The sequence below is a fragment of the Pteropus medius genome, unplaced genomic scaffold, assembly GCF_902729225.1.
Source record: "Pteropus medius unplaced genomic scaffold, Ma_sr-lr_union100, whole genome shotgun sequence".
In the NCBI taxonomy this organism is placed as follows: Eukaryota; Metazoa; Chordata; class Mammalia; order Chiroptera; family Pteropodidae; genus Pteropus; species Pteropus medius.
This window is the reverse complement of record NW_024340692.1, coordinates 15107743-15133560: the sequence shown is the minus strand read 5'-3', so window position 1 is coordinate 15133560 and position 25818 is coordinate 15107743. Positions and strand designations below refer to the sequence as shown.

At 43.9% G+C, this 25818-nt stretch overlaps 1 protein-coding gene across 1 annotated transcript; it reads left to right on the top strand.

Annotated features, from left to right (window-relative positions):
* Nucleotides 1-2418: 2418 nt before the first annotated feature.
* On the top strand, nucleotides 2419-16298 carry DMRT3 (doublesex and mab-3 related transcription factor 3). Its single transcript, XM_039888023.1, has 2 exons — nucleotides 2419-2910; nucleotides 14603-16298. Exons 1-2 carry the CDS (start codon nucleotides 2457-2459, stop codon nucleotides 15565-15567), a joined length of 1419 nt encoding a protein of 472 aa, XP_039743957.1. The 5' UTR covers nucleotides 2419-2456; the 3' UTR covers nucleotides 15568-16298.
* Nucleotides 16299-25818: the final 9520 nt, after the last annotated feature.

The following is a 25818-nucleotide window of genomic DNA, read 5'->3' as shown; positions in this document are numbered from 1 at the left end:
ATACGCTTTACTTCCAAGTTTTTCTACTTCCAGTTTCGCTATTTGGAGAAAATGAGGAGACATTAGCTTTGAAAGAAGTCCGTGGTCCCTGTGTTCCCAAGGGACTTAGAGATTTCAGCGCAAACATTCCCAGATTCAGTGTCATTCTAGGCCTTCTGCTTCTGTCACGTGGAGCACTCCCTGCCAACTCCCAACTTTCCGGACTCTGGCCCACCGGCCTGCGGGTGAACTCTGCCTCCAGTCCCAAGAAAGTTTATGAAGTTCCTTATAGTTGCATTGTTTTAGGGCTTGCTTTCCTGGCAAAGATGGGAGGAGTAGAGGGATTGAAGTGGTGGTGTTGAGGGCTGGGGCACGTAAGAGGAAAGACGAAGACTTAGGGGTCCCAGCCCCAGACGGCTTTGAAGGGACGCCTACTAGGGTTAGCACTCTTGTGCAAGAGTTTCCTGCTCACACCTCACCAGGTCAACATCCAGCAACCTCGAACTCTCAAACAGGTCTGAACCTGGGGCGAGGGCAGCTAAGGGATTCAAGAGAAACGCACACAACCAGGTTCCCTTTTTAACCCTCCTCCCCTCCCAGAATCACCCTTCTAGGAGGAGAGTTGGCCAGTAGAACTCTTGCAGGTGCTTTAGGTGAATTCACAGGCAACACAGAGGGCCATTTTCTGGTTAATTGTTTGCTTCCAGGGCAGAGAAAAGCAGCCTCCCTGAGGGGACAAAGACAGCTGTGCAGCGAAAAGGTTGACCATAGCAGCAGACTCATCTACGCTCCCGTCTCGCATTCGATTAGCCCAGATAGCCCAGAGATGAGCTTAGTGTCTACACTCAGGAGGATCATGCGGACTCAGCTCCGGGACTGTCATCTCCCCTGCTTCGTACTAAACCACTGTGCTTCCCTGCGCCGCTGTATCCAACTATGTTTTAATTTTTTGTTTTCTTGGATTGCGAGGTGGGGTGGGGGTTAGTCGTCCCTGTGCGTTTGTGGCGGTAAGTCTGCATTAGGCCAAACCGATACTTTAAGGACATTAGAAACAAATATCAGTTTAAACGAACTTTTATGCTGTCATCTTGTGCAAGAACCCCCTCTCACCCTACCCAAAGACATTTGGAGGTGGGGGAGAAGATTGGTTCCATCCTTTATCCATGGCTGTCATTGAGTCCGTGGAGATTTCAACTGCGTGACGCAAAACCTCCATTTAACGGTTCAATGGCTGTTGGGCAGAGGGGAGATAATATCCAGAAACTTTTGGGGCGCTATCGTGGCTTCCTCGTCTACTCTGAAAGTTTAGACCCAGCACTTACACAAATCCTCCACACGAGTGCTTCCCCTGCCTTTCAAGACTGAGCTGTTTTTGTTGTTGTCGTTGTTTTTTAATTAAAACATGGGGAGGTGGACAAAGAAATAAACTCGGCGCCAGAGAGGGTGGACTGTGCCTGCAAAATAGATTGTCATCCTTGGGTCAGCAGGTCTTCAAAAATGTTTATTTTTTTTCTGCAAGATTAAGGTTATTTTTTAAAATGTTGCAAAAGGAAATAAAGAGTCCAAATTTCCCAAACCAATTTTACTACCCTACTCCCAGTGGCCGTGGGGCCTGGCCCGCCCCAACTTAAAACCCTCTGGGTTCATGCCGGGTCCCGAGTGCACCCGCAACGCTCCCAGTAGGCTCCGGTTCTCGTGGAGCTGAGTTTCCTCAGCCAAGTGCTGGGAAAGCAGCCTCAGGCTGGGTGTCGCTAAATCAGGCCTGGAGGGAGGGGAAAGGAGCGAAGGGAAGAAGCCACCTCGCTCGCCACGCTCACCCCGCCGGTCCTCCCCTTCTCCGCCCCGTGTGCACCGCTGCGTCCCGGAGCGCCGCATTCCCTCCCGCCCGGGGTAGAGGAAGCGCAGAGCTTGGAGGAGGGGGGCCGTGAGCGCCCCCGCGAGAGCGGCCTGGCTGCAGGTGGCAAGGAAGGTGATGCGTTGGTACCCGAAGGGCGCGAGGAAGGAGGAAGGCGTGGGGTGGGGAGTGCAAGGAGACCGGGACCCTGGGGGTGGGGGTGGCAGTGGGAGGGAGCAGGAGTGGGGGGAGGGCAGTGGAGGAGGTGCTGGGCCCCGGCTGCGCGCGCGGGAGCTGCAGACCAGCTGGCTCAGACCTTAACCAGCGCTCTTGCCGGCTCCTTGCAGCCGCCGCAGCGCCTCGGCGAGGGAGGACGTGCTGGCCAAAGCAGCGGCTGGAAGAGGCTCGACCGGCGTGGGATTGCTGGCGTACCAGCGGGAGGCTGAGGCTGCGGACGCCGTGGGAGCCGTAAATACGGCTGCTGTTCCTTGGGCCATCCCAGGGCGCACGCGGCCGCCAGGGCTGCGGAACCAAGGGCCAAGCCGCCGGAGGCCTCCTCTGAACCAGCTTCCCAGCGCCGCCATCCAGCGCCCCCTGGCCCGCTCCCGCCGCCAGCCCGCCAGCTCTTCCGGGAGCCCAGGGCATGAACGGCTACGGCTCCCCCTATCTGTACATGGGCGGCCCGGTGTCGCAGCCGCCGCGGGCGCCCCTGCAGCGCACGCCCAAGTGCGCGCGCTGCCGCAACCACGGCGTGCTGTCTTGGCTCAAGGGCCACAAGCGCTATTGCCGCTTCAAGGACTGCACCTGTGAGAAGTGCATCCTCATCATCGAGCGGCAGCGGGTCATGGCGGCGCAGGTGGCGCTGCGCCGGCAGCAGGCCAACGAGAGCCTCGAGAGTCTCATCCCCGACTCGCTGCGCGCCCTGCCGGGACCCCAGCCGTCGGGGGACGCCGCCCCGCCGCCGCCTACCTCGCAGCCATCTCAGCCGCCGCCGCCGCCGCCGTCGCGTCCCGCCGTGGAGTTGGCTGCGGCCGCCGCGCTACGCTGGGCCGCCGAGCCCCAGCCCGGGGCGCTGCAGGCACCGCTCGCCAAGCCAGGTAAGAGCTTCCGCGAGGCGGGAGCCCGGGTCCTGCATGAGGCTGAAAGCACTTCGGAGTTCCGGGGCTCTGCCTGGGAGGCCCGGAGGCAAGTTTAGGAAAGCGGGTCTGGCCGGGCCTTCCTCCCCAAACTCCGCCAATCCGGTTTTTACTCTCCGCGTAGAGCAAGCCATCAGTCTGGATCCGGCGGTAAAACCCGGGCGCCCGCGGAAATGCACCTCGGGCAAGCCAAACGGCGGGACTGCAACGGGCTCGCCAAGTGTCACTCCCAGGTTAAAGGGGAACTTGCTCGTTTCAGCGGGTAAATAAAGACACTGAGACAGGACCATATTAAAATCCACGCGGGCATACACACCACCGTGCGGCAAAGTTTTCCCGGTAGCGGGTTTTATAGAGCCTTGAATTTGGAGGTTGGGACGGGTAGGTGCAGGGACGGAGCCAAGGCCCAAGGCTTAGCTGACTCTGAGCTGGGCGTGCTTCTTGAACCCGGAGGAACTGGAGCGAACCCGAAGCTTGTCTAGAAGAGCACTGTGATCTCCAGACTTGCAGTTTGTTGAAATTTCGAAGCCTTATTTAGAAGCAGTAGTAATAAGGATTCCCAGAATCTGGAAATCCCAGTCAACTCCTTTTGCAGAACTGCTTGGGTCCTTTAACACCTTTCTTCAGGCTGCCTTGAGTTGTTTCTGTGGTTTAAAGAAACAAACAAAACTTGACCACTTGACCTACAGTGAGGAAGGCCACCCTCTGGAAAGCCCTTTCTCTGTTCTAGGCGGGCCTGGGCCTCATTCTGCTAAATTGCAGATTTGGAGTAAAGGCTCTCTGGCTTCCTCTTGTCTCTCCTCACCCCTTTTCTTCTCCCTCTGTGGTGTTTTAAAAAGGGTGGTCTGCCCTGAGCCCTGAAGATGGAAAGATCCCCCCACCCCAACCCCTGTTTTCATGTTTTCTTCCTCTAGGCCTCCAGAGCCTGTATACTCCAGTGGAGTCTCTTCTCCTGGGGAATCTCAAGCTTGCTGTCCTGCCTAGCCCAAGTCTTCCTTTAATTTTAGGCTCTGGAATTCAAAGGACATGAGTTTGATATTTCTCTTTCACTGTGGCAAAGGTACAAAGGAAAAAAAGCCCATTTTCTCAGAGAGGAGTCTAAGGGGTATGCTGGAATTCTGAGAAGGAAGACGGTGGCAAGCCAGGATCCTTGTAGGTAGAACTGTGGTAGAGCTGCCTTCACCCCCCACTCTTATACACCTCCAAGGAGCTTGTGGAGGTCTGCAAAAGCTTCTGGCTTCTGGAGAGAAGCTTTCAGGAGCAGTAGACTGCTGTGTAGAGCTGGGGAAATGCAGACTCACTCGTTTTGGGGGTGACTTGATAGGAAGCCTGGCAGGCACAGTTCCCCTGCCCTTTTGTTCAGTTGTACTCTCTAGGCCTGAATCTCTGAGAGCATTTTATGTGAAGAGCAGAACTGGGTATTTTAAGGACAGAAGAGAATTTACCGAACATGGATTTTGTGGATATTTAATCCAAGATAGGATATAAGCATTTCTCTGTAACGCTTTCCACCTCAGGTATCTGTTTTCTGTAAGTTTATTTTGTTTTTCTCCTTTAGGTCAGAAAAAGTTAACTAGGAGAGTTTTGTCTCAGTTCTAGAAGTTGATCCCTGCTAATAACTTTTTTTAACCCTTATGTTTCCAGTTTCCTGGTCTCGATTTCCCCCAGCACCGGAGCAGGAGTCTGAGTTTGTTAGTGGTAGCATTTTGTGGTGGCCACCTGCCCAGCAGCACTCCTGTAATAGGGCTTTGGGTTTTGGGGTCCTAGTCTAAGAGCGGATTCCTTTCACATCCTGTGCTCTTCAAACCATTCTTTGGGATAGCCAAAATTCATGGTTTCTAAAGAGTCAAGAAACCAAAACAATTCTGGGAGTGGGTAGTGAGGGCAGGAAGAAAGGCACAGCAGCAGCAGCAGCTGCAGCAGGAGGATACAGCGTTTGGGAAGATAAAAGAAGGAGCCCAGTTTCAACTGGACAAACCAGACCTGGTGCTCTCTTAAGTATTCAGGGATAGCCTGAGCCCTCCAAATTGAAAACAAGTAATTGCAAAGAAGAATAGGATTTACTATAAGGAGAGGTCAGAGTGATGGCTCTGGGAGACTGAGCTGTTCAGGGACCAAGGGCTCAGTTTCTAGCTGGTCATGTTGCATACCTTGCACATTTGTGTTTATGATTTTTGTTTTCTTCTTTGAATTGGTTTGACCCCATAATTCCGTTCTTTCTTTCTTTCTTTCTTTTTTAAAGCCAGTCATCAATCCAGTGGTGGGCATGGGCAGGAAAAGAAAAGAGTTGTTTTCCGTTAGGAAGGCGAGCATACAAGTGGATCATTTCTATGCATTGCTTTGTAAGAAAGCCCATTTGGAATTTAAGTTAGAGAAAACTGCCTGGATAAGACTGGTGGTTGCTGTATTATACCTTTTTGCAGTTGTTTTTATTATGGTCTATTTGTACGTAACATACCATGCATATTTAGGAATATATCAGATACTTCTGGACAAGTAGCTCAGGACATTTAGAGAAGTGAAACTATTCAAACTATTAAGTTCACAGACCATTAGGAATCTCTAAATATCTTCTGGAAAATTATGGAGATCTATTTCTTTGTAATCTCTGTCTAAAATGTGGTTGGTCTTTTTGCAAAGGGCCTCTTTAGCCCATAGCTGTGGAAACAAGCTTTTTTTTTGTTGGCTATAAATGCAGGTGCACAAAAATCTTTTTTCCTCTCCAGAAAATCTTGAGAAAATGCATGCAATAGAGAAAGGTCTGATTGCTGAACACCATTGGAGAAAAAAAAAAATCCTATTCAGGGAGTGACACATTAACACCCACACTTGGTTTTGTAGCTAGAAAAAAATCTCTCTCTCAAATTATGCTTCAGAGTCTTTAAAGGAATGGGGGTTATTTTATCTGTGTAGTATGTTGAACATCCCCTTCCATGTGGGGATGATTTTAAGGAGAATTTTCATATTCTTACGTTGTTACTCTACCTATGGATTTAAACATTTCTTTTTTCTTTTTAGTTGTGCATTTCCCCTGCTCTTTGATTTCCATCCGTGATTGGCCTGGAATTATTAGATTTTAATTGAGCCCCAAATTCTAATTTAAACTTCTTTACATATATGCCATTGATTCATTTATTCTTCTGCTTAATTCCCTTTTCGTCCTCTTCAAACTCCCTCCCCTCTCCCCATGAAACTGTCATGGGAAGAGTGAACGTCTTTCAGCTCTCAGTGTATCTGAGTCAGCAGCCTTAACCAGCTAAGCTAGCCTTTCAGGACGTGGGCTCAAGAACTGAGGAAAGTTAAGGGTCATGACCAAGGTGAGCAGCTAAAGTTACATTCTTGTATTGAGGCTCCCTTCCCATACCCTCACCATTTCTCCCAGGAGAGTGTCCTGGGTCACCTCTGGCTGTGAGAAGAAAGATTTGTAGCTATAGATTCTTTCTAGGTCCACATCTGTCATCAAAATAAATATACAAGTTCTTAAAATGTTCTTAAAGGAAAAAGAAATCAAAAACATTGTATTTGGTTAGGAATAAGAGAGCAGGATCAAATAGAAAAGTAGGATCTTTTCTGTTTATTTCTCCTATAAAGGTGTAAACGAGACCTATGTGGAGAGAGGTTAGGAGTTTTGGAAAACTGCCTTTATTTTATTTTACCTCCTACCCCGCACCTCCTGGCATCTTTATACTTACTCTGGGCCTTTCAGCTCCAGCTTGATTGGGTCCTGTCTTGTCTACTTCCTTATTTTAAATTTTGACTTCATTTTTTTTTTTTTTTTCAAAAAAGAGAAACAGATGTACCTACAAGTTTATGAGTGTTATGGGATCATTGGTCCAGGCAGGGTTGGGAAACCTTCTGCAACTAAAAGCTAGAAGAAAACGAAAAAGTGGGAAAGACTTCGGTTATTCATGAATTAAAAAACTGGGGCTGGCTTTAAGACGACTTGATTTAGGGTGAGGGGCCAGACTCAGGAGTTGCGCTGTAAAAAACAAAGCCACCCAGATGAAAAAGAATAAGCGATATGGTACTACTGGTCTCTTTCAAACCTTAACACAGGGCTGACTCCAGGAGGTGAAATGCAGACGGTATTCACAGTTCCTGGCCTTTTCCTCGGGTGCCAGGTGATTTTCGTGTGCTTGGCTCCTAAGCCACCTTGCAAGCCCAAGGCAGTGAGTGTGGGGCAGTGTGCCTGTGGGAGCAGCCGGCCTGGGACAGAAACCCAGGGGCACTCTGCGGGTGGGGGCCGGGGGAGGGGGCGGGCGCATGGAGGTACGAAAATCCTGGGAAAGGCACTTTTGATGGCAGCAGTTATAGTGGACTGTTGTCTCCTTGCGGCCAGTCTGGCTGGTCTGGCACTGGCCCCCAGGCCAGCACTGTGCTGCAGCGGTCTGCTTCCTTGCTCACTTGCAGAGGCTCGGCAAGGGCCCAGAAGCAGTGAGCCTGAGGAGCAAGACTTTCCATGCCTTTCCCACTATTGCCTTACAGGCCACTCACTCCCTCCGTGTTGTGTGGAGAGCTTCTATGGGTTGCCAGAGTTAGGAAAAAAAAAACAGGATGCCAAATATTGCATGGAACATACTTATGTTAACAATTCTTCATTACATATATGAAATTCAGATTTAACCAGGCATCCTGTTATTTTATCTGGCAACCCTAGGCCAAGGCCGTCATCTCCCAGCTCCAGTCACACCCCCTGGTGGCCCTTGGGATGGGGGTCACTTCTGTGAGACTCTCAGCTTCTCTCGCTCCTTGGGGCCTGAGCTGCTCAGGGCATGCTTCCGAGTGGCGATGGCGTACATCTCGTGATCTGAGTACAAGGTTGGCAGGAAAAATGAGAGTGTTTTCTATGTCTAGGAACCAGAGTTCCACTGCCATCCGGGAAAGAATATACCCCCACCCACACACTTCTCCAGGTTATAAATCTGGTGGATAGCAGTGCTCTCGGCTTACACAACCAACTTTTCTTTTCCCTGATGGATGAACTCCTAGGTTTAAAAGATTACAGTAATCACAGGAGGACAGTGTAAATCGAATCTGATAGCAATAACTTTTGGGGAAGGTCAGGCTCAAGTGAAATGTTACCAAGCAACAGGCATTTTGTTTGCAAAATACAATCAAAGAGCATTGATGAGAAATTCTTTGCCGCAGCCAGTCAGCACTTTCTGCTAACAGCTTTACAGAGGGAAAGGGAGTAAATCTTAATAAATCAACGTCTCTGGGCGACTTGGAGCCCCTTTCTGGAAATGTTGCACTTCTTCCTGACAGGCAAGAGAACAGAGCCCAGTAAAAATCTATTTGCCTGCCTGCTTGCCTCCCCTTTCCCTTTCTTCCTCTCCTCCTTCCCTCCTCCCCTCTTGCTTTCCTCCTTTCTCTGGCTTTTTAATCTGTTATACTTCCCAGCCACTCAGGTCCCTGGACCCTCATGTCTAGTCCCATGTGACTGTGATGCCAGAATGGATCTTGAGCTGGGGTATCCATGGGCACCCATGGCCAAGCTTGAGGCCTTGAGTGCCACTCCCCAAGAGTCCTACATGGCTTTAGTGAGTCATCCCCTTGTCTGAACACTAAGGAGAAATTAATACATATCTGAGTTTTTTTTCAAAAAATTTTTATTATATAGTTAAGTAGCTATAAAAATAAGCACAATCAACTACTGAATAACTATATTATGAAAAATTTAAATTTCAGAACATTAGTTCTTTATGAAATCTCTAATCTCTTTTGATTCCAATGACTAGGCAGACATAAATTTTACAAAGCTGATATAAGTGTTCTGCTTTTTTCCACACCGATTATTACTTTGTTTAATTCGGTATGAATATCTATTGTACCCATAGTCTTAATATGTGAATGTTTACAATATTCCCTCCAATGAATGTACTATAGTATGTCCAGCTATTGGCCTTTGAGTTACTTGCTGTGTTTCGACGTAAAATATGACCAATTGCAAAGGTCATTTGAAAATTTTGCAAAAGATTAGTTAGTAAACTGCAAACCTTCGGTGGCCAAGAAGCAATGCTTTTGATCATCTCAGTATAACCTTACCTAGTACAATGCCTGGGCACATAGTGAAGAATTTAAGGATATTTGTTAAAGAGATGGAAGAATGAGTAGACAGCTGCATTTTTATAAGTACCAAGTAAACGTGTACTTTTATAGGTAATTCTCTCCTTGCTTCTTAAAAAGTGTTCCTTTCTGAGTCAAGAAAATGTCAAAACTAAATTTGTGTGGGACATATGAAGTCCATAGTTGCAAACCATACTTCCTTTAGTCCAGTTGGTTTATATACAAACATCCTCCAAAAATATTAGTACCAAGGAACCATCTTGATGCTTCATACATTATTAAGCCAATGTCGTTAATGATTTTTTAAAAGAAAAGGGTGAGTATGTATTTTTACTTTTCACAAGTTTTCTTTTCCCCTCAGGAAGAAAAGATTTCAGACTGACTTTCATTTTCTGCTGTACTTCAGGGTGTTAGCCATTCATTTCTTTATGATTCTGCACCTCTAGTTTGATATAAAGATAACAGAAATTGCCAAAAGCCTGTCTCCTGTTAGAATTCTGACTGTGCATTCGTCTCATCTGCTTCAGACCGGTCCTGGTCCTGGTCCTGGTCCTGTTTGACCTCCTTCCCTGCCACTGCTCTTAGATTTGTGTGCTTTGAAAATGACCCATCAGGGAACAGTTATTTAGAGATGTGGTCCCCAAAGCTCAAGTGAACAGATGAGGACATGGCAATCCATGTTTCAGAATGCCTCACATGATTTCAAAAGAAGAAAAACATCTAGTGACTTGGGCTACGAAACATTTCTCTCTATGACAGGATTTTTATTTTCATTCTGGATGTAAGGTATATTTTGTTTTTGTAGATATAATTGGATAAAATGAATAAAACTCACCACATTTAAGTCAGAAAGATTTTCCATGTTTATGTGTCTTAAGCAGAATGTTTGTTTCATATACAGGGTAGGCTTTCTCAAAATATTTGAAATGAATACCTAGAATTTTTTTTTATTTGACTGCATTTTCACACAAAAAAATTCTCTAAAGAAATTTAGATTTTGCAAACTGTAATTTTTAGATCAGAAATCACTTTTGGGCGAGTATTCATTTTCTCCACTTAAAGTCTTTTATCTATCTTGAATATATCGTTATTACCCATAGAAAAAATTTACTTCTTAACTGAATATCATCTTTTAAAAACCTTTACCCTAGAGAAAAGTTTATTTCAGGGGTGGCTATGAGTGTTTCTATATCATTAAAAATATGAAATTGAAGAGTGAACATTTAGTAAGATTTAAAAAATATCTATATGTTTAAGCATTAGAAACAGCAGATTAGGTTATTACAAACCAATGGGTGGTTTGTAATATCGGATGAAATTTATTTCTTTGTACTTTTTTGTCTAGTAGTTTTGGCTTTCTACACCCATATACTAGGGGTAAAAATATTATCAGTTGGAATACACTCTTACTCTTATGTTCTAGGAATTAGAGTGTCAGTTTCAAGAAGAAAGAGGGTAAAGCATTTGGTGAGTAGGTCCCTTTTTATTTTGTTAGTTGGCAGTTTCACATTTCTATATCTAGAAAGCCCTTTGTGTTTTAAACCAACATGAACAATTTATAAAATTCATTTAAGGAAAAATCTAAAGATGTAAAGAAACACCTGTTATTAAATTACACTTTATCACTAAGCTCAAAACTCACTCTCTATAATTACTTGCGAAAGTCTGTGTTTATAATAGAATAATTTATAATACATCTAGTTTAGGTACAACAATACAACTAAACTAGACATCATAGTGCCACAAAATTGCAGGGGCTGTATATTCTGCTTTCAGACATTAATGAAGGGCAGGGAGTTATTCTTGATGCAAGCTGAGAGGCTAATCTTTTCTTACCCAGTTTTTAAACCCCAATAGCCTTGATGGTTGATTGGGATTCTGCTCACCTAACACCCCGTGCAGGACTTTATGTGCTACGTAGGTGTATGGATGCCATAGGTGCATCCCACTCGTTGCTTCTTTCAACATCTTCTGTCTTCTCTTTGAACACAATATAAACGGTTAAAATGTTCTGAATTTGTAGATTAGATGTCTGTGACATCTTGTTAGCTTTTCTTACTTTTTGGCCATAGCCTAGAATCCCATTTGGAGAGGCTGATCAGCCCGGAAACCTGCAGAGAGAGTGGGTGAATCAACACAGTATACCACTCCTTGAGAAGTAATCAGAAGTGCGTGCCGCACTGGGCAAGACATAGTAGCAGAGGAAAAGGGGAGCGTGAGAAAATAAGAAAGAGGCTTTTGCAATCTAGAGGTTCACAGTAGGTTAACAAGTTAGTACCCATGTAGGATTCCACTGTGGCCTGTTCTGTAGAACAGGAAATCAGGTACGACAGTGGAATTTTGTATTATCAGACTTATGCCATCTCATATCCAATTGATAGATACAGTATATCCTTTGCCATTTTGGAAAAAAAAAAATGACTCATTTTCATAATGGTGGATAGATCAGATTAGCCAGAATAGCATTCCATAGTTCCCCTTTGAATCACAGAGCCTGAAGTGTTCTGTGGAATAGTGGATTTGGTTGATGGACCCCAAAACATACTCTTCACATGTTTTCAATGTTGGGGACTCATCCAGGGTGAGAAAAATTTGCCTTTTAAAATAGGAAGCTATTTTTAGGTTCACACTTTCTTTTAAAAATAGCTAAGTTTTGAGCCATTTAGCTGTACTTATACTATACCCTTTAATTACTAAAAGGGCCAGTTCTTCTTATTTTAAACAAAATCTCTTTATGGCTGTGATACTGTGTATCATATTTCCTCTTTTTTATTGTGGGAAAATATATATAACATAAAATTTACTATTTCAACCATTTTAAGGGTACAATGTAGTGGCATTAAGTACATTTACAATGTTGTGCTGCCATCGCCATTATCCATTTCCAGAACTTTTTCATCATCTCAAACTGAAACTGTACCCATTAAACAATAAGTCCCCATTCCACCTCCTCCAGCCCCTGGTAACCACCATTCTGTTTTCTATCTCTATGAATTCAATTATTCTAGTTACCTCATATAAATGGAACCATACATATTTGTCTTTTTGTGACTGGCTTATTTCACTTAGCATGTTTTCAAGACTCATCCATGTTGTAGTATTTGTCAGAATTTTTTGTTCCTTTCTGAGGCTGGATACTATTCCATTGTATGTATAGAACATGTTATTTATCTATTTATCCATCTATGAATGCTTGGATTGCATTCACCTTTCGGCTATTGTGGATAATGCTACTATCACATTTGTTTACAATGTGTATTATATTTGCTGCTTAGCAAATTCTGTCTAGCTGCGTTTGCTTTTTTCTTGAGTCTTATCTCCTCAACTTGATAATAAGTTCCACAAATTAGGGGCAAGTCTCACACTTACTTGTATTTTCCACCATTTATTCTGTGTCCCTCAGTGTCTTGCACATTACAGGAACACAAATACTTGATACCGATAATAACAGATAATGAAAACAATAAAATTAAGGAAATAAGAAACTGCATTGAGGTACATAGTATTTAAAACATTATTTTATGTCCGTATTTGCTCATGGAGAGTATTTGACTCGTTTTCCCAAACTATTAAGCAGGGGCCAAAATCCAGTTGTGTGTTCAGTTCAGTGCCCAATTAACATGCCCTCACTGTCCACTCATTTTCAGGTGTTTAATAATAGAGGAATAACCAGGAGGTATGTATGGCGTCATGAGTCCGGAAAATTTAGATAGGTCTAGCTGACTAGAATATGAACCTATAAAAGCTTTTTTCATTGCTGTTTTCTCTTTTGGATCAAAGACAAATACCACATTAACTTAGGAGATGAAAGCTGGGTCCACAGTTCTAGGAAGTTGCAGGAGAGAATACGTCAAATTTCTCTATCAGAAATAGGTCTTTTGTGTATCCCAGAGTTGTTATAGAAAGCAAAGATGGCTTAACATGTGTAGGCTGCAAATGAGCTCCATATGGAAACGTTATGTTTTATATTGGAAAAAAAAAGCAGTTTACTTAATATGCAAATTTGGGATAAATATGAATTCATATCAGACTTATGATTGAAAGTTGCACTGATCTAATGTAAGAATATTTTTAAAAAGTATTTATGCTTGGCATATATTTATTGCTTTGTGAAGAACCAAAGTTTGTTTTTCAGTTATATTTAAGATACAGCCATATTAGAAGAATGTTCATAAATGGGCCTTTGTTTAAGTCTTTTAAAATAAACAACAACAAATAGGAGGAGATGGATTTTAGAAGCTACTTTGATGAAATTTCACCAGCCGGCTATCTACACGTAATCAGGTGTGCCCACAGAGAAGCCGACAATGAGGCTATTCAGGCAGGGAAGTAAGAAAACACAGGCAAACCGATTGTTTACAACCTGACAAATGGGTCATTAATAATTTTCATCTTTAGATCAGTTACACTGGCTTTGAGTAGACACAGCCACTATGTGTTTTAAGAGGGATAAAAATCTACTTGCATATAGCTTGTTAATAAAGAATATGTTCCTTTATTATGAAGGCCTATTAGAATTTACTTCTGCAAGCAAACCAGTCTTACTTCCTCCTTTCTGCCTGCTTAGCACTGTAATATTAGCACTTTTGGGGGTAATGTCTTAGGTCAAAATGTCAAATTTGCAACTGGTTTACTCCATAGTAAATCTCTGCTTTACTTGGGAAGCTTTTCTTTTTCTCTCTCTTCTTTAAAAATAATTCAAGAAGGTTTCTTTAATTCCTTTCCATGAACTTTACTAATAAAACAGTTTATGAAAACACATCTCCCTCTTGCACCCCAGGTCCTGGAGTTATGGATGCATTGTCTCATCGATGGGTCATGCTCCCTGTGCAGTTTCACAGACTCTCTCCAGCCATTTCCTTCTTCCTCTTCCGCAACCTGGCCCACCATCTGGAATGCACAGCTGGTTTTGCTTGCCCTTTAATGCGAGTTATAGACAACCAAGTCTGCCAGCCCCTCAGGTGGCTCTTGAAGAAAGATTTCAATGTATAAAGGCTTTTTTCTTTCACTCTGGCAATTATATCACTAGTTATTGTACATGGTATCCTGTTGAAACATATCGAAGACTATTTCACAAGACATATTTAACACAAATATGGGAAAATGGATTTAAAATATTAAAATTTCCCATAGTATATACGGGTTGTGCACTGGCCGATGATGTCCTTAGACTATACTGGCCACCTTATTTGCAAAAGAGGAGCCCTGTGCTGTTCTTCCCTGTGCTGTGTTTATCCCCAGCCCGTAGAGAGTCTTTACTTAGATCATACTGCCAGACAGCCACATCGTCTGTGGGTCTAGGCATCACGCTGCTGGCATGTTTTAGGCAGGCTTCCCTGCACACACCATTATGGGACATCACTGTGGTTTCTAAGGTGTTATAGACAGGATTTTCTGTTTTGTTTTGTTTTTGCTGTTTGCCAATGACATAGTTTGGATTTTTGTTTTTTTACGGCTTGCGGTATGTTCTAACCCACTGAGATGCATTTCCCATTCCAGAAAGCCTGTGCAGGGCTCTCTCCTGAGCACATCTGCTCCCCTTTATGCACACCAGCAGAGGATTAACCCAGCTGTTCTCTGCTTCCAGATTTGACTGAAGAGCGACTTGGGGACAGCAGCACGGCAGACAACACAGAGACCTTTAGTGACAAAGACACCGACCAGAGGAGCTCCCCAGATGTGGCAAAGAGTAAGGGCTGCTTTACACCTGAGAGCCCCGAGATAGTGTCGGTGGATGAAGGCGGGTATGCGGTCCAGAAAAACGGAGGCAACTCTGAGAGCCACCCTGGCAGTCCCAAATACCATGGGGAACAGAATCACCTCCTGATCGAAGGCCCCTCGGGCACTGTTTCTCTGCCCTTCAGCTTGAAAGCCAACAGGCCACCTCTGGAAGTGTTAAAAAAAATATTCCCCAACCAGAAGCCCACAGTGCTTGAGCTGATCCTGAAGGGCTGTGGGGGGGACCTGGTGAGCGCCGTGGAGGTCCTGCTCTCCAGCCGGTCCTCCGTCTCAACAGCTGACCGAACTTCCACAGAGCCCGAGAGTCTTGTGCTGCCCTCCAACGGGCACATCTTCGAACACACCTTGAGCTCCTACCCCATCTCCTCCTCCAAATGGTCTGTGGGATCAGCCTTCAGAGTTCCAGACACGTTGCGGTTTTCCACTGACTCTGGTAACGTGGTCCCCAACCCTTTGGCCGTGCCCCTGCAGCACCCTTTCCCCCAGCCGCCCAGGTACCCTCTGATGCTGAGGAATACTTTGGCGAGAAACCAGTCAAGCCCCTTTTTGCCCAACGATGTCACCCTGTGGAACACCATGACACTGCAGCAGCAGTACCAGCTGAGGTCCCAGTACGTCAGCCCTTTTCCCAGTAACTCTACCAGCGTCTTCAGAAGCTCACCTGTCCTCCCCACTCGTGCCCCCGAAGACCCTCGGATCTCCATCCCTGATGATGGGTGTCCAATTGTGTCAAAGCAGTCCATTTACACTGAGGATGACTATGATGAGAGGTCCGACTCCTCAGACTCTAGAATACTCAACACATCATCTTAAAGTGGTGCCAGATGGGAGGTGACCAAATGACATTTTCTGTGCATTTGAACCCTGAGGGTCTCCCTGAAGAGAAGCCACATCCGCTGTGTACCCTTTCTTTCTGTTTGACAAAGTGACTGTGCTTGATTCTATACCTTAGCAATAAAAACATAACTTATTTAATTTCTTGCACTTCACTGGAAAATGCCAAATAGCTCTGCTCTGTGGCTTTAGTGCTGAATGTTTATTGTAAAAGAGAGTCTGATGATAAGAATAGTCTTGGGAAAGCTGGCTCTATGGAAGATTTATTTGGGAATGTAAAGCTGAAGGTCAGCCTTGCTCCTAAACTCATCCTGGAATGTTCAATAAAATAGTATACTTGAATGCAGTTTTGTAAAAGAGGATTCTTCAGGATATGTGAAAACTAAAGGAAGTAGTTCGGTTGCAAATGGACTATAAACAGGGACGATATATTCTTAGGCTAAAAATCCTTCTTGCATTTTAAAGAGAGACTGCACTTAAGAATAGAGTGAACTGCTCACATGCTTATTTAAGCTTGGACAGTTTTCTGAGACAAACTCCATTAAGAATTATTCTTTTCACATGGCTGAATTTAAACATGTGTAATGTCAATGTAAAACCATTCACAGCTGTGAACTGCATGAAATGTATTGTGAAATGAACACAAGATTAAGCTTTGTCAGGTTAATGTAGCATGCTAAGGACTAGAAAAAAATAAAATAAGGAGATGATCTTGGTTTATGTCATTTCTACTTGTGGAAAGAAGATCTCTAAGAAGCGAAACTTGATGTAAAAGCTATTTACTAGTGTGCAGATCCGGAATCAAGGTGTCAGTTAAATGAGACATTCCTTGAGAAACGTGCATGGCCAATTTTTGAGGCTGCATTCAGAAAGACATAGAATTTATTGTTCAAGAATAGAGTTAATTCAATCCCTTTATCCATTTATTTTTTCAACAGATACTGAGTGCCTACTACGTGTAAGAGAGTGCTCCTTGCATGTGATTGTTACCTGCCCATGAGCCTGAGATGAGCAGGGATGATAATGGAGAATCCCATTAAAAACAAAGTGAAAATGAAACAGTCTACAGCATGGGAAGTAAATAAAGTGCTTAGCATGGCACCTGGCAGAGAAAACATTCAATTTATGAGAGCTGATGCTCCTAATAATAAGGTCAGTAGCTTTGCATTCAGGATGTAGAAGTGAATTCTCTCATTCTCACTTGGAGAAGATGCCGTTCTGGTTTGATGGATGACCACCACAAAACACTGAAAACCAGAGCTCTTCTCCCCTTTATTTTGAAAGCATTTTGGGGTGCTGTATAGGCAAACTCCTTGCTCAGATATTTTTAAAAGTGAGTTTTCAAACAATAATATTCAGTAGTGCCCACGCCAACCACTTCTCTTACTGTTACCATTCTTCCAAATGCTTAAAAAGACGATTGCTTAGGTCAGACAATAAACTTATGAATGTGGCAAAGAAAGTGACTAAGCAAATAAATAAAAGCTTCTAAATGAAAAAGATGCAGAGAGAGCTCCCAGTGCAAGAATAAGCCTTGAAGGGCAATTCAGACTGGGGGAGAGAAGGGCAAATCCTCTTGGCGTGAGATGCTCCCTCAACTGGGGGACAAGAACTGACTCCCACCATTGTATGGGTCCCAGGGGAAAAAGAGAAATCCAAAACAAAAGATCCATCTCATTTTTACTTCTGTTGGACACTTTTGGAATGAGAAATCTTTGAGGAGGAAAAACCCTTATTTTTCATTGGACTAATGTATATTTAATTGACATAATTACATACCGGAGTGTTTAAAAGTAAGTACAATTTGTTTTCCAGGTTATGTTTAAATGCTAGTGTTTATCTACAGGAAGAAAGGGAGGAAATGGAAAGAAATAATTTGACTTCTGATTCTAAAGACACATGTCCAGGGCATTTTATGTGGTAGTGATGGGCTAATTAATGTCTGGGCCTACCTAGGACAAATGTACCTAGGACAAAAGGTATCTTCATTTCAAAAGCTTATCTACATTTATTTAACAAACAACAGTGATAACAGATCCCATGTGAGATGGTGGTGCTACAAAATCTGTCTTCAGCTGTTACTTCTTCAGATCAAATGACTCGGATTGAATAAAACTCAAACTCGACGTAAGATACCACGTCCTTACAGCTCGAGTTCACCCACAGATTATCAAAGTCATTGACTTCTTTTTACAGTGGCCAGCAAAATGGAATTATCTGTAAGGCAGCTTATTCGTGGGCCAGCGCAGGTATGTTTGATCCTCAGTATAATCTGCCGCAAGAATTATTTACTTCAGTGGGGTAACTGGGGTCAGAAAGGAGAAATTGGTTGTTAAGATCCTAAATCCTGCTGCCAGCGTTCAGTTTCGCTTCCTCTGTAGTCCTAACGCTGAGCCACCTCTGGTTCAAGTGGCAAAACCCCTTAGATTCTAGCTCAACTCTCACGTAGATTTGACGGGAAATGAGTGCCTTTGGGCACTCAGTCACTCTTTCACATGAAACTGAACGTTTGGAGGAAGAGAGAAAAAAAGTCAGCCAAATCCTAGTTAAATCCCATCTGTCACAGGCTTATAGGAAATTAATTCGCATTAAACCAGTGCCCCGTCCCCTTCTGGTGAGGACCTGCCAACCCCTCAGTCTTAGGGTAAATGCTTTGTTCATCTAAGGTGTGAGTGTTGGTGGAGTAGTTGTGTTTTATAGCAGTTTTTCTCAAGGTATGATCCAGGCACCCTAGTGCTTCCTTTCTTAAGATTCTTGGGTCCTGCTTGTTGAGTTCAGAATCCTCGGTAGCCTAAATGCCTATGTTTTTATTATCCTCTCCAGGTAATTCTTAAACTCACTAAGATTTGAGAACCACCATCACACGTCCTTGGGTTTTCTTCTTGGATCTGTGCCAAGTGGAAAGGCTGTGGGATACAAACTCTAATGCTGGAGATTTTCAATCGTCTTTCCACTCCTGTCTACTTTTCTATGGCAAGGGTAAACTTCAATTTGTAAACAGTCTAGGTCTAGTTCGAATAACTTTAGCATCAATGTCAGTGATTAGATTGAGTGTGCATTTGGGATCAGAAATGCCTGTTTCTGGAAACTTCTGGTTGGCAGAGTACCAGATACTAGTATAAACTACCTTTCCCCTGGGGGGAGTACCCCTTGAGCTCCTCTGATTTTTCAGTGTCATTGATTCTTCACTTATTTCATGATTTCCAGTGTACTAGTGATACTTGGAAAAAGATTTTACCCTGGAGCTTTGAGTTTTAAGAAGTATCATCAGTCTTTCCTTCTCCTCCAGCTTTATTGGGACATAATTGACACATAACACTGTAAGCGTAAGGCGTACAGCGTGATGATTTGATATACATGTATGCTGTGAAACGGTTACTACAATAAGGTTAACGCATCCATCTCCTTACATAATTACCATTTCTGTGTGTGCAGTGAGAACATTTAATATCTACTTTCTTAGCAACTTTCAAGCATACAATACAGTATTGTTAACTACAGTCGCCATGCTGTACATCAGACCCCCGGCACTTATTTATCGTGTAACTGGAAGTTTGTACTTTAACCGACACCTCCCCATTTTCCCCATGCTCAGCCCCTGCACCACCATTCTACACTGTTTCTATGACTGGCTTCTTTAGATTCCATGTATTGGTGAGATCATACAGTACTTGTCTATTTGCGACTGGCTTATTTCACTTAGTAAATAACATTTTCTTTATTTATTTGCTGATGGACACTTAGGTCGTTTCCACATCTTAGCTATTGTGACCGATGCTGCAGTGCACATGGGGGTGCAGAAATCTCTTTGAGATAGTGATTTTATTTTCTTCAGATAAATACCCAGAAGGGGGATTGCTGGACCATATAGTAGCTCTAGTTTTATTTTTTATTTTTATTTTTCGAGGAATTTCCACACTGTTTCCCATTGTGGTTGCACCAGAGTACATTCCCACCAACAGTGCACAAGGGTTCCCTTTTCTCTACATCCTTGTCAGCACTTACCTCTTGCCTTTTTGATAATAGTCCTTCTAACAGGTATGAGGTGATATCTTACTGTGCAATATCACTACTATTGGTGATGGGAAGAACAAAAGTAGTTTCACAGATGTATTAAGAAGCAAGGCATTTGTTAGCCAGGTACATGGCTGCAGTTGAAATTAATAGTAGAGCAGCCTGGAGAGGGAACAGGTGCCAGGCAAGAGGGGCAGTGATTCTGGCCCTTTGGTCCAGGCTGTTACAGTTTATTGGCAGGCTGCTAAGAGCCTAAGAACATTTACAATTTATCAAAAGAAATAGGACCAGGGGAAGAGGTATGCAGTGTAGCAGTCATATATTGTGGGGTTTGCTCTGCAGGGAATCATCTGCCAAGGTCCCTAGGTTGTGCTGTGGCTTGATCAGTGGGAGGTGAGGTGAGGGGAGTGCAACTTGGGAACATTTGTTGGGTGCCCAGAAAACAGGCGCTGGCTGCATTTGAACTGACATATTTGAAAAATGAACTTGATTTCACTGTGTACTGTTTCAGTGATTCATTCTTTATATGTGCATTTACTCAGCAGAAGTGAGTCGAAAATAAGATGGATGCTAAATTTATATGTTAATTTTAATATTGAAGCTATCCTAGATTTGAAGAATAAGATCAATGCTTCAATTTCATTTCTTATGTGGTACTGTGCGTTGTCATTACTGGAAAAAAAATCATTTCCGAATGCATCCTCTCCAAATTTCAATCTTAGAGGACAGAGAAGTCTCGGAAAAGGCAAGCTTGCCTTTTGCTGATGGTCTACTCAGTGATATGCTTCATAGTTCCCACAGTATCATTTACTATTTCAGCGTGAAGGGTAAGTAGCAGGGGTAGTGGTTTTTCCTTAAATTACAATGGAGTTTATTTACTAATTGGATTCTGAGAGTTTGCTGGGGTTGGTAGGCTGTATCAAGAGTTTCATATATCCCATGGGCAAAGCCACTGGATTTGTTCAGAAAAATGATCCTGTCAGAAGACCTGAATCACTGTTTGGTGGTTTTGGACCATGATCTTGCACTTACACTGTGATTGAAGTGAAAGATTCGAAAGGTCTCTGGAAGATTCTTTGGGAGAAGGAAGGAATCTGACTCCTAGCCAACTGTGGAACCAGACGTGTGATGGCTGTAATGGAGGGAGGCAGGTAAACTTGACTTGGGACTCAGCTCTTTTTCGGCCCCAGGGCTGCTATGGTAATGCAAGTGGGCTCTGTCTTCACCAGCAGACTACTGGCTCCCCATGCAGGCCCCAGCCTTCCTCATCGACTTCTGCTTTTGGGACCACTGGGTGACATGGGCTGCAGAGGGTGACCGTACATTTTTGTGTATTGTACCAAGGTGCTCAAATCCGAAGTGAGTGTTCTTTTCTCATTTGCCAGACCAGACAGAGTCTGTTTTGGGAGATGCCTTTTTCTGCTTGGCGCAGAGGCTTAGTGAAGTGTAGCAGGAGCCCTCGGGAAAGATGGAGAGGAGAAAGTGAATGAGCTACAAGAGAACAGCTTGAACCTTAAAAGGATTATCTGTGAGAGCTATTGATAAACCTTTGCCACCACATTTCCCTTGGCCCCGCTAAGAAAATAGGAAGTAGTTTCAGTTCACTTAGAGTTTTTTTTTTTTTTAAAATCTCACTCACTGAAGTTGGGATTAGAAATATAGGAAGATGTTGCAAAGGGAGGTGGGAGAACTGGCCTGTCCTGAGCACCTACTACTCGCATTTGTTATCTCAGGCTTCCATTCTGACCTCAGCATCTCTCTAAATATTGTCCCTGCTCTAAAACCAGCTCAGACCACCAAAAGCCAGCCAGACAGGTGTCATTTGGGGTTGCCTGAGTAGACAGCAGTGTATGGAAAACAAAGCTGATGAACGAATGAAAATGCTTATAGCAAACACTGACATATGCAGTTTCCTATCTCCAAAAGAGCTCTGTGAACCAGCCCGTCTACATACCTCCAATACAGTAATATCCATGATTTATAGACCCTGAATCTTCAAGAAACATGTCTAATGTGGTTTAGTATTAAAGATATTTCATTATATATCTTGCATTTTGAAAATTGGCAATTGGGCATGATACATACATAACTCCCTATATGAATAGACTATTTGATTTGCCAAAGTACCCTGTGTGTATCTGTCAGAAATGTGTTTTATATATCCGTGTTTATACCCATAGAGAAAATCTTGCTACTCTCACACTGATTTATTCAAATTATCAATTCAAAACACCAGTTAGATGTTATTATTTAAAAATATCTGTCTAGATCCAATTCAAATGCAAATTAACTTATTTTAAAACACCACTGTTACCCAGAGTCTGGCATTTTCCAAAATCAATCATTTAGAAAGCACTTACTGTAACTATGCTGGCTATTGTTCTAAGTGATTAACCTCTATTAACTCATTTTATCCCTCAGCCACTGGGTGGGTAGTGTTATTATTTCCCTCTGATAGAAGTAACTTGCCCAAAGACAACAGTCTGGAAGTGGTGGACGCTGGTTTCGGTCTCAGCACTTTGGATCCATTCTCTGAGCTTAGAGATCCCAGGGTTTTTTAAAGCTCCCGGGCCTTGGTTTGCTTGGGTCTGGAGATGCCTCCATCGAAGGTGGGAAATGCGGCTGTGGCTGCAGAATCCTGGGCGAGGCAGTGTCCAGACCCCTCCTAGTCCTCCCTTTCCTCCAGGGAACCAGTCACGTACAGCTGGCCGGACCCTGAGTGTTACTGAATGTTTTCCTCGCTCTGCTGCCCCCTGGAGGTCAGTGAGGGTAAACGGATGAAATCAGCATTTTCCCTCTGCTCCTTGGTCCTAATGAATCCCTTGGCCAAAGAAGAAAGGGGTGAGGCTATTTCAGAGGCATCTTTGTTATTTTCTGTTTTACTCTAGTTCTAGGATCTCTTCTCCAGAACAGCTGTGACTGCAGACCAAGGCATTCACACACCCCAGTCTTGGGGCACTGGACCTGCAGGGGGTTCCTGAGAAGCCCCAGCTTATTGACGAGCACACTCATCCTGGAGCAACTTTCTGTCTTGCTGATGGTTGTGCCTTTAAACCAAAGAGATTCCTGAAGAAGGGATCTTAAGTAAACTGACAGTAAAATGACTCCCAGAATAGACTTATATGAATTTTCTAAAACCATCAGGAAGGAAATATAATTTTAAGTCACAACTTTATTAAACCTACTAGACAAATAATAGAAAACCAGGAGGATCATTTAATCTAAAGTTTCTCAATGTTTTGTATACAAATCACTGCGTTTTGAATTCCCTGAGATGTCTGTTAACAGTCTAGATCCTGGATTTCACCCAAATCTTCTCAGCTGGAACCTCTGGGAGCAGACATTCCTCTCCCTGCCAGGAATCCACGATGATAGTGCCAGTGAGAACCCCTGAAATCCATTTCTGTCTGGAGCACAGCCTCCCAGAGCCCCATCCAGCCCTTCACTGAGGGAGGAAAAACCTGCTAGTCATAGTATTTGAGGATAGATCACTCATCTTCAAACCACTCACCCTGGTGAATAAAAGACTGTTTCAGGATAGAAGGCATATGTGAATTTGCCCAAATCCCTGTAATAAGGCTCCTGAGGGGTTGGGGGTCAGCACCAGGGTTCGGAAGTAACAAGTGACATTAAGTAAATCACCCCCACAGGGCTTGGGATGAGAGAACAATGATTTACCCTTCACAAGTATGGATTGGTTTGATCAGTTACAAGAAAACTTAAGGAGAATTTTTTTCCCCCTAAACTTGGAATTAGACCCAGTCAGTAAGGGGTTTTGAAATGTTGCTGGGGGACCAGTCGCCTCACAGGGGGTTCCTTGTGAGGCGGGAGGAAGAGGGGAAGGAGATCCTCTCTGGGGCAGAGCAGGATTTCCACCACATTTAGGTGTGCAGTTCAGACCCTGCTCAACTGTGGGAGGCCTATGGTCTGTGCAGGAGCTGGGGATGGTGGCGGTGGTGCCTGGGATCTCTGCTCGCCTTCCTGGCCAACAGAAATGTTCACCACAGCTCCACCTGGGAGCAAGGTGGTAAAGGGACTTGGAATATGCCACCCCCAAATATGCCATTTTGTCATAAGGATTATTTTGAACTAAAGGCAATTGAAAATCCACAGATGCAGGAAGAGTTCTCTGCCCTTCTCATATCTGCCTAAAAGCAGGGCATAAAGTTCCCTTTGAAAGTGGTGCCTTCCCTGTACCAGGGAGAGAAGAGGGACTCATCATTGAAGATGGGGAGTCAACACCAACATGAGTTTGTGTAAACAGCCCTTACTAAAATAGCCCTTGTGTTCCGTTAGTTTCCCCATGCATTTCCTAGTCATTCCCCCTGCCCCACAATTTATCTCTTTTTGAAGCTCCATGACCCTCTCTCCTTTTTTAAAAAGGTGTAAAGACCCCCAAATCTAACTACTTCTTTGAGCTTCTCTTCTTTTTTTGTGAACCCATATGCATATAAATATTAATAAAAACCGTGCACCTTTTCTCCTGTTAATCTGTCTTATTAGTTTAATTCGCAGGTCCCCAGTTACTTAACATAAGAGTGTAGAGGAAAAGTTTTCCTTCCTGACAACGGACAGCGTCAGACAGTGAGGTCCACAGTGAAGAGGGAGGACCAAGGATCCTGAGCTGGCCTCCCTCTCATAGGAGGTGGGGGAGGAGACCTGGAGTGAGCCCTGCCTGGCTCTGCAGTGCTGCAAGGCCCCACCAGGACCTGCTGGCATGAGGAGTGTTCAGAGAGCGGTGGAGGTGAGCAAACCTGAGCTCTGGGACTTCCAGCATCCTGCTACAGTCCTCATGGCAGAGACAGTAATTGGACTATGGATGCCAGTGCATAGAGGATCAACCCATGGGCAGTGGGCCTGGCCCGCAGAGGATCAATGGGACAGGGAGAGTTACATGTATTCTTGCTGAGGCCCAAAGGCATACCACCTGAAGGAAAAACACTTGCTAGGGATGCCTGACCAGACAGCCAGTTCCCGTGGTCCAGGGCCCCACTTGCCCATGGGAATGCCCCTCTCTGTGGGTGGGATTGAGTTCGCTTCATCTTGCTCAGGGAGTCATTCACACTCCAGAGCTTCGGTGACTTGCTCTGAGCCTAGTTGGCCCCCAATTGAGGTCAAAGAAAGAAGAGCTCAAGAGCCAGATACAATATACCAGATAAACTTGAATTTCGGATAAACACAATAATTTTTAGTAGAAGTGTGTCCCAGGCAATATTTGTATCTTTCTATAATCTCTCTCTCTCTTTCTCTCTCATCTATCTATCATCTATCTATCATCTATTTATCTATCATCTATCTATTTGTAGAGTATGAGTATATCCTAGGCAATATTATATAGGTATTGCCTAGACATACTTACATTAAGAAAATTATTCATTGTTTATCTGAAGTCAAATTTAACTGGATGTCCTATGTTTTTATTTGTTAATCTGGCAATCCTACCAGGAGAAGAATCCTTCTCTGACCTAACTGTGGCCACGGCCATGGTCATATCCTGTAGTCGTGGAAAAAGGAGAGCCGAGATTGTAACTAGATGGGCCGAAGGCTTCACCAGCCTTCAGATGTAATTTGTTTGACCAGTAGGGAATTTTTATTTTCATTGTCAAATGATTGCCAATGTTTAAAATTTGAGAGATCTCACATATATACCAGATTTGGGGGCTTTTCTGGAAAAAGTGGGGGAGCTGGCAGTATTGCATGGGAACAAATTGGTTGGTGCCGGCCTCGGTCTCGCTCATTTGTGTCTGGTTTCTGTAGCTGAATTGGGGGCCAACTCATCTAAAGCATTCAGTTTCCCGAATCTGGCCCTAGAGCAGGGAGGAATTTGCTTTGGTCCTGAAAGCCCAGAGTGACTGTTGGCCCTGATCAGGTAGCTCTAAGGTGTGGGGGCTCTTTACCTTTCATCCTCTACTTTAGACCTGATAAGTTGCTCCTAGAAAGGGCTTAGGTATGACGTGGGACAAGTCTCAGATCTCTTTCTCTGGGTCTCTAGTTTCATCTCTAAAATGAGAGGGAGGCTAATTCATGTTTTCTAACTTTTTTTTTTTTTGGTACGAAAAGTTCTATCTCATCAACCTCATGCCCCTGGGAACCCAATGTTTTAAAATGTCTTGTTTACCCAGGTAAATGACATTTCTTACAAACAGCATGCAACATTTCATGGCTGGCTTGGAAACTAACTCGTGTCACCATACCTCATTGATCAATTTCCCTCTA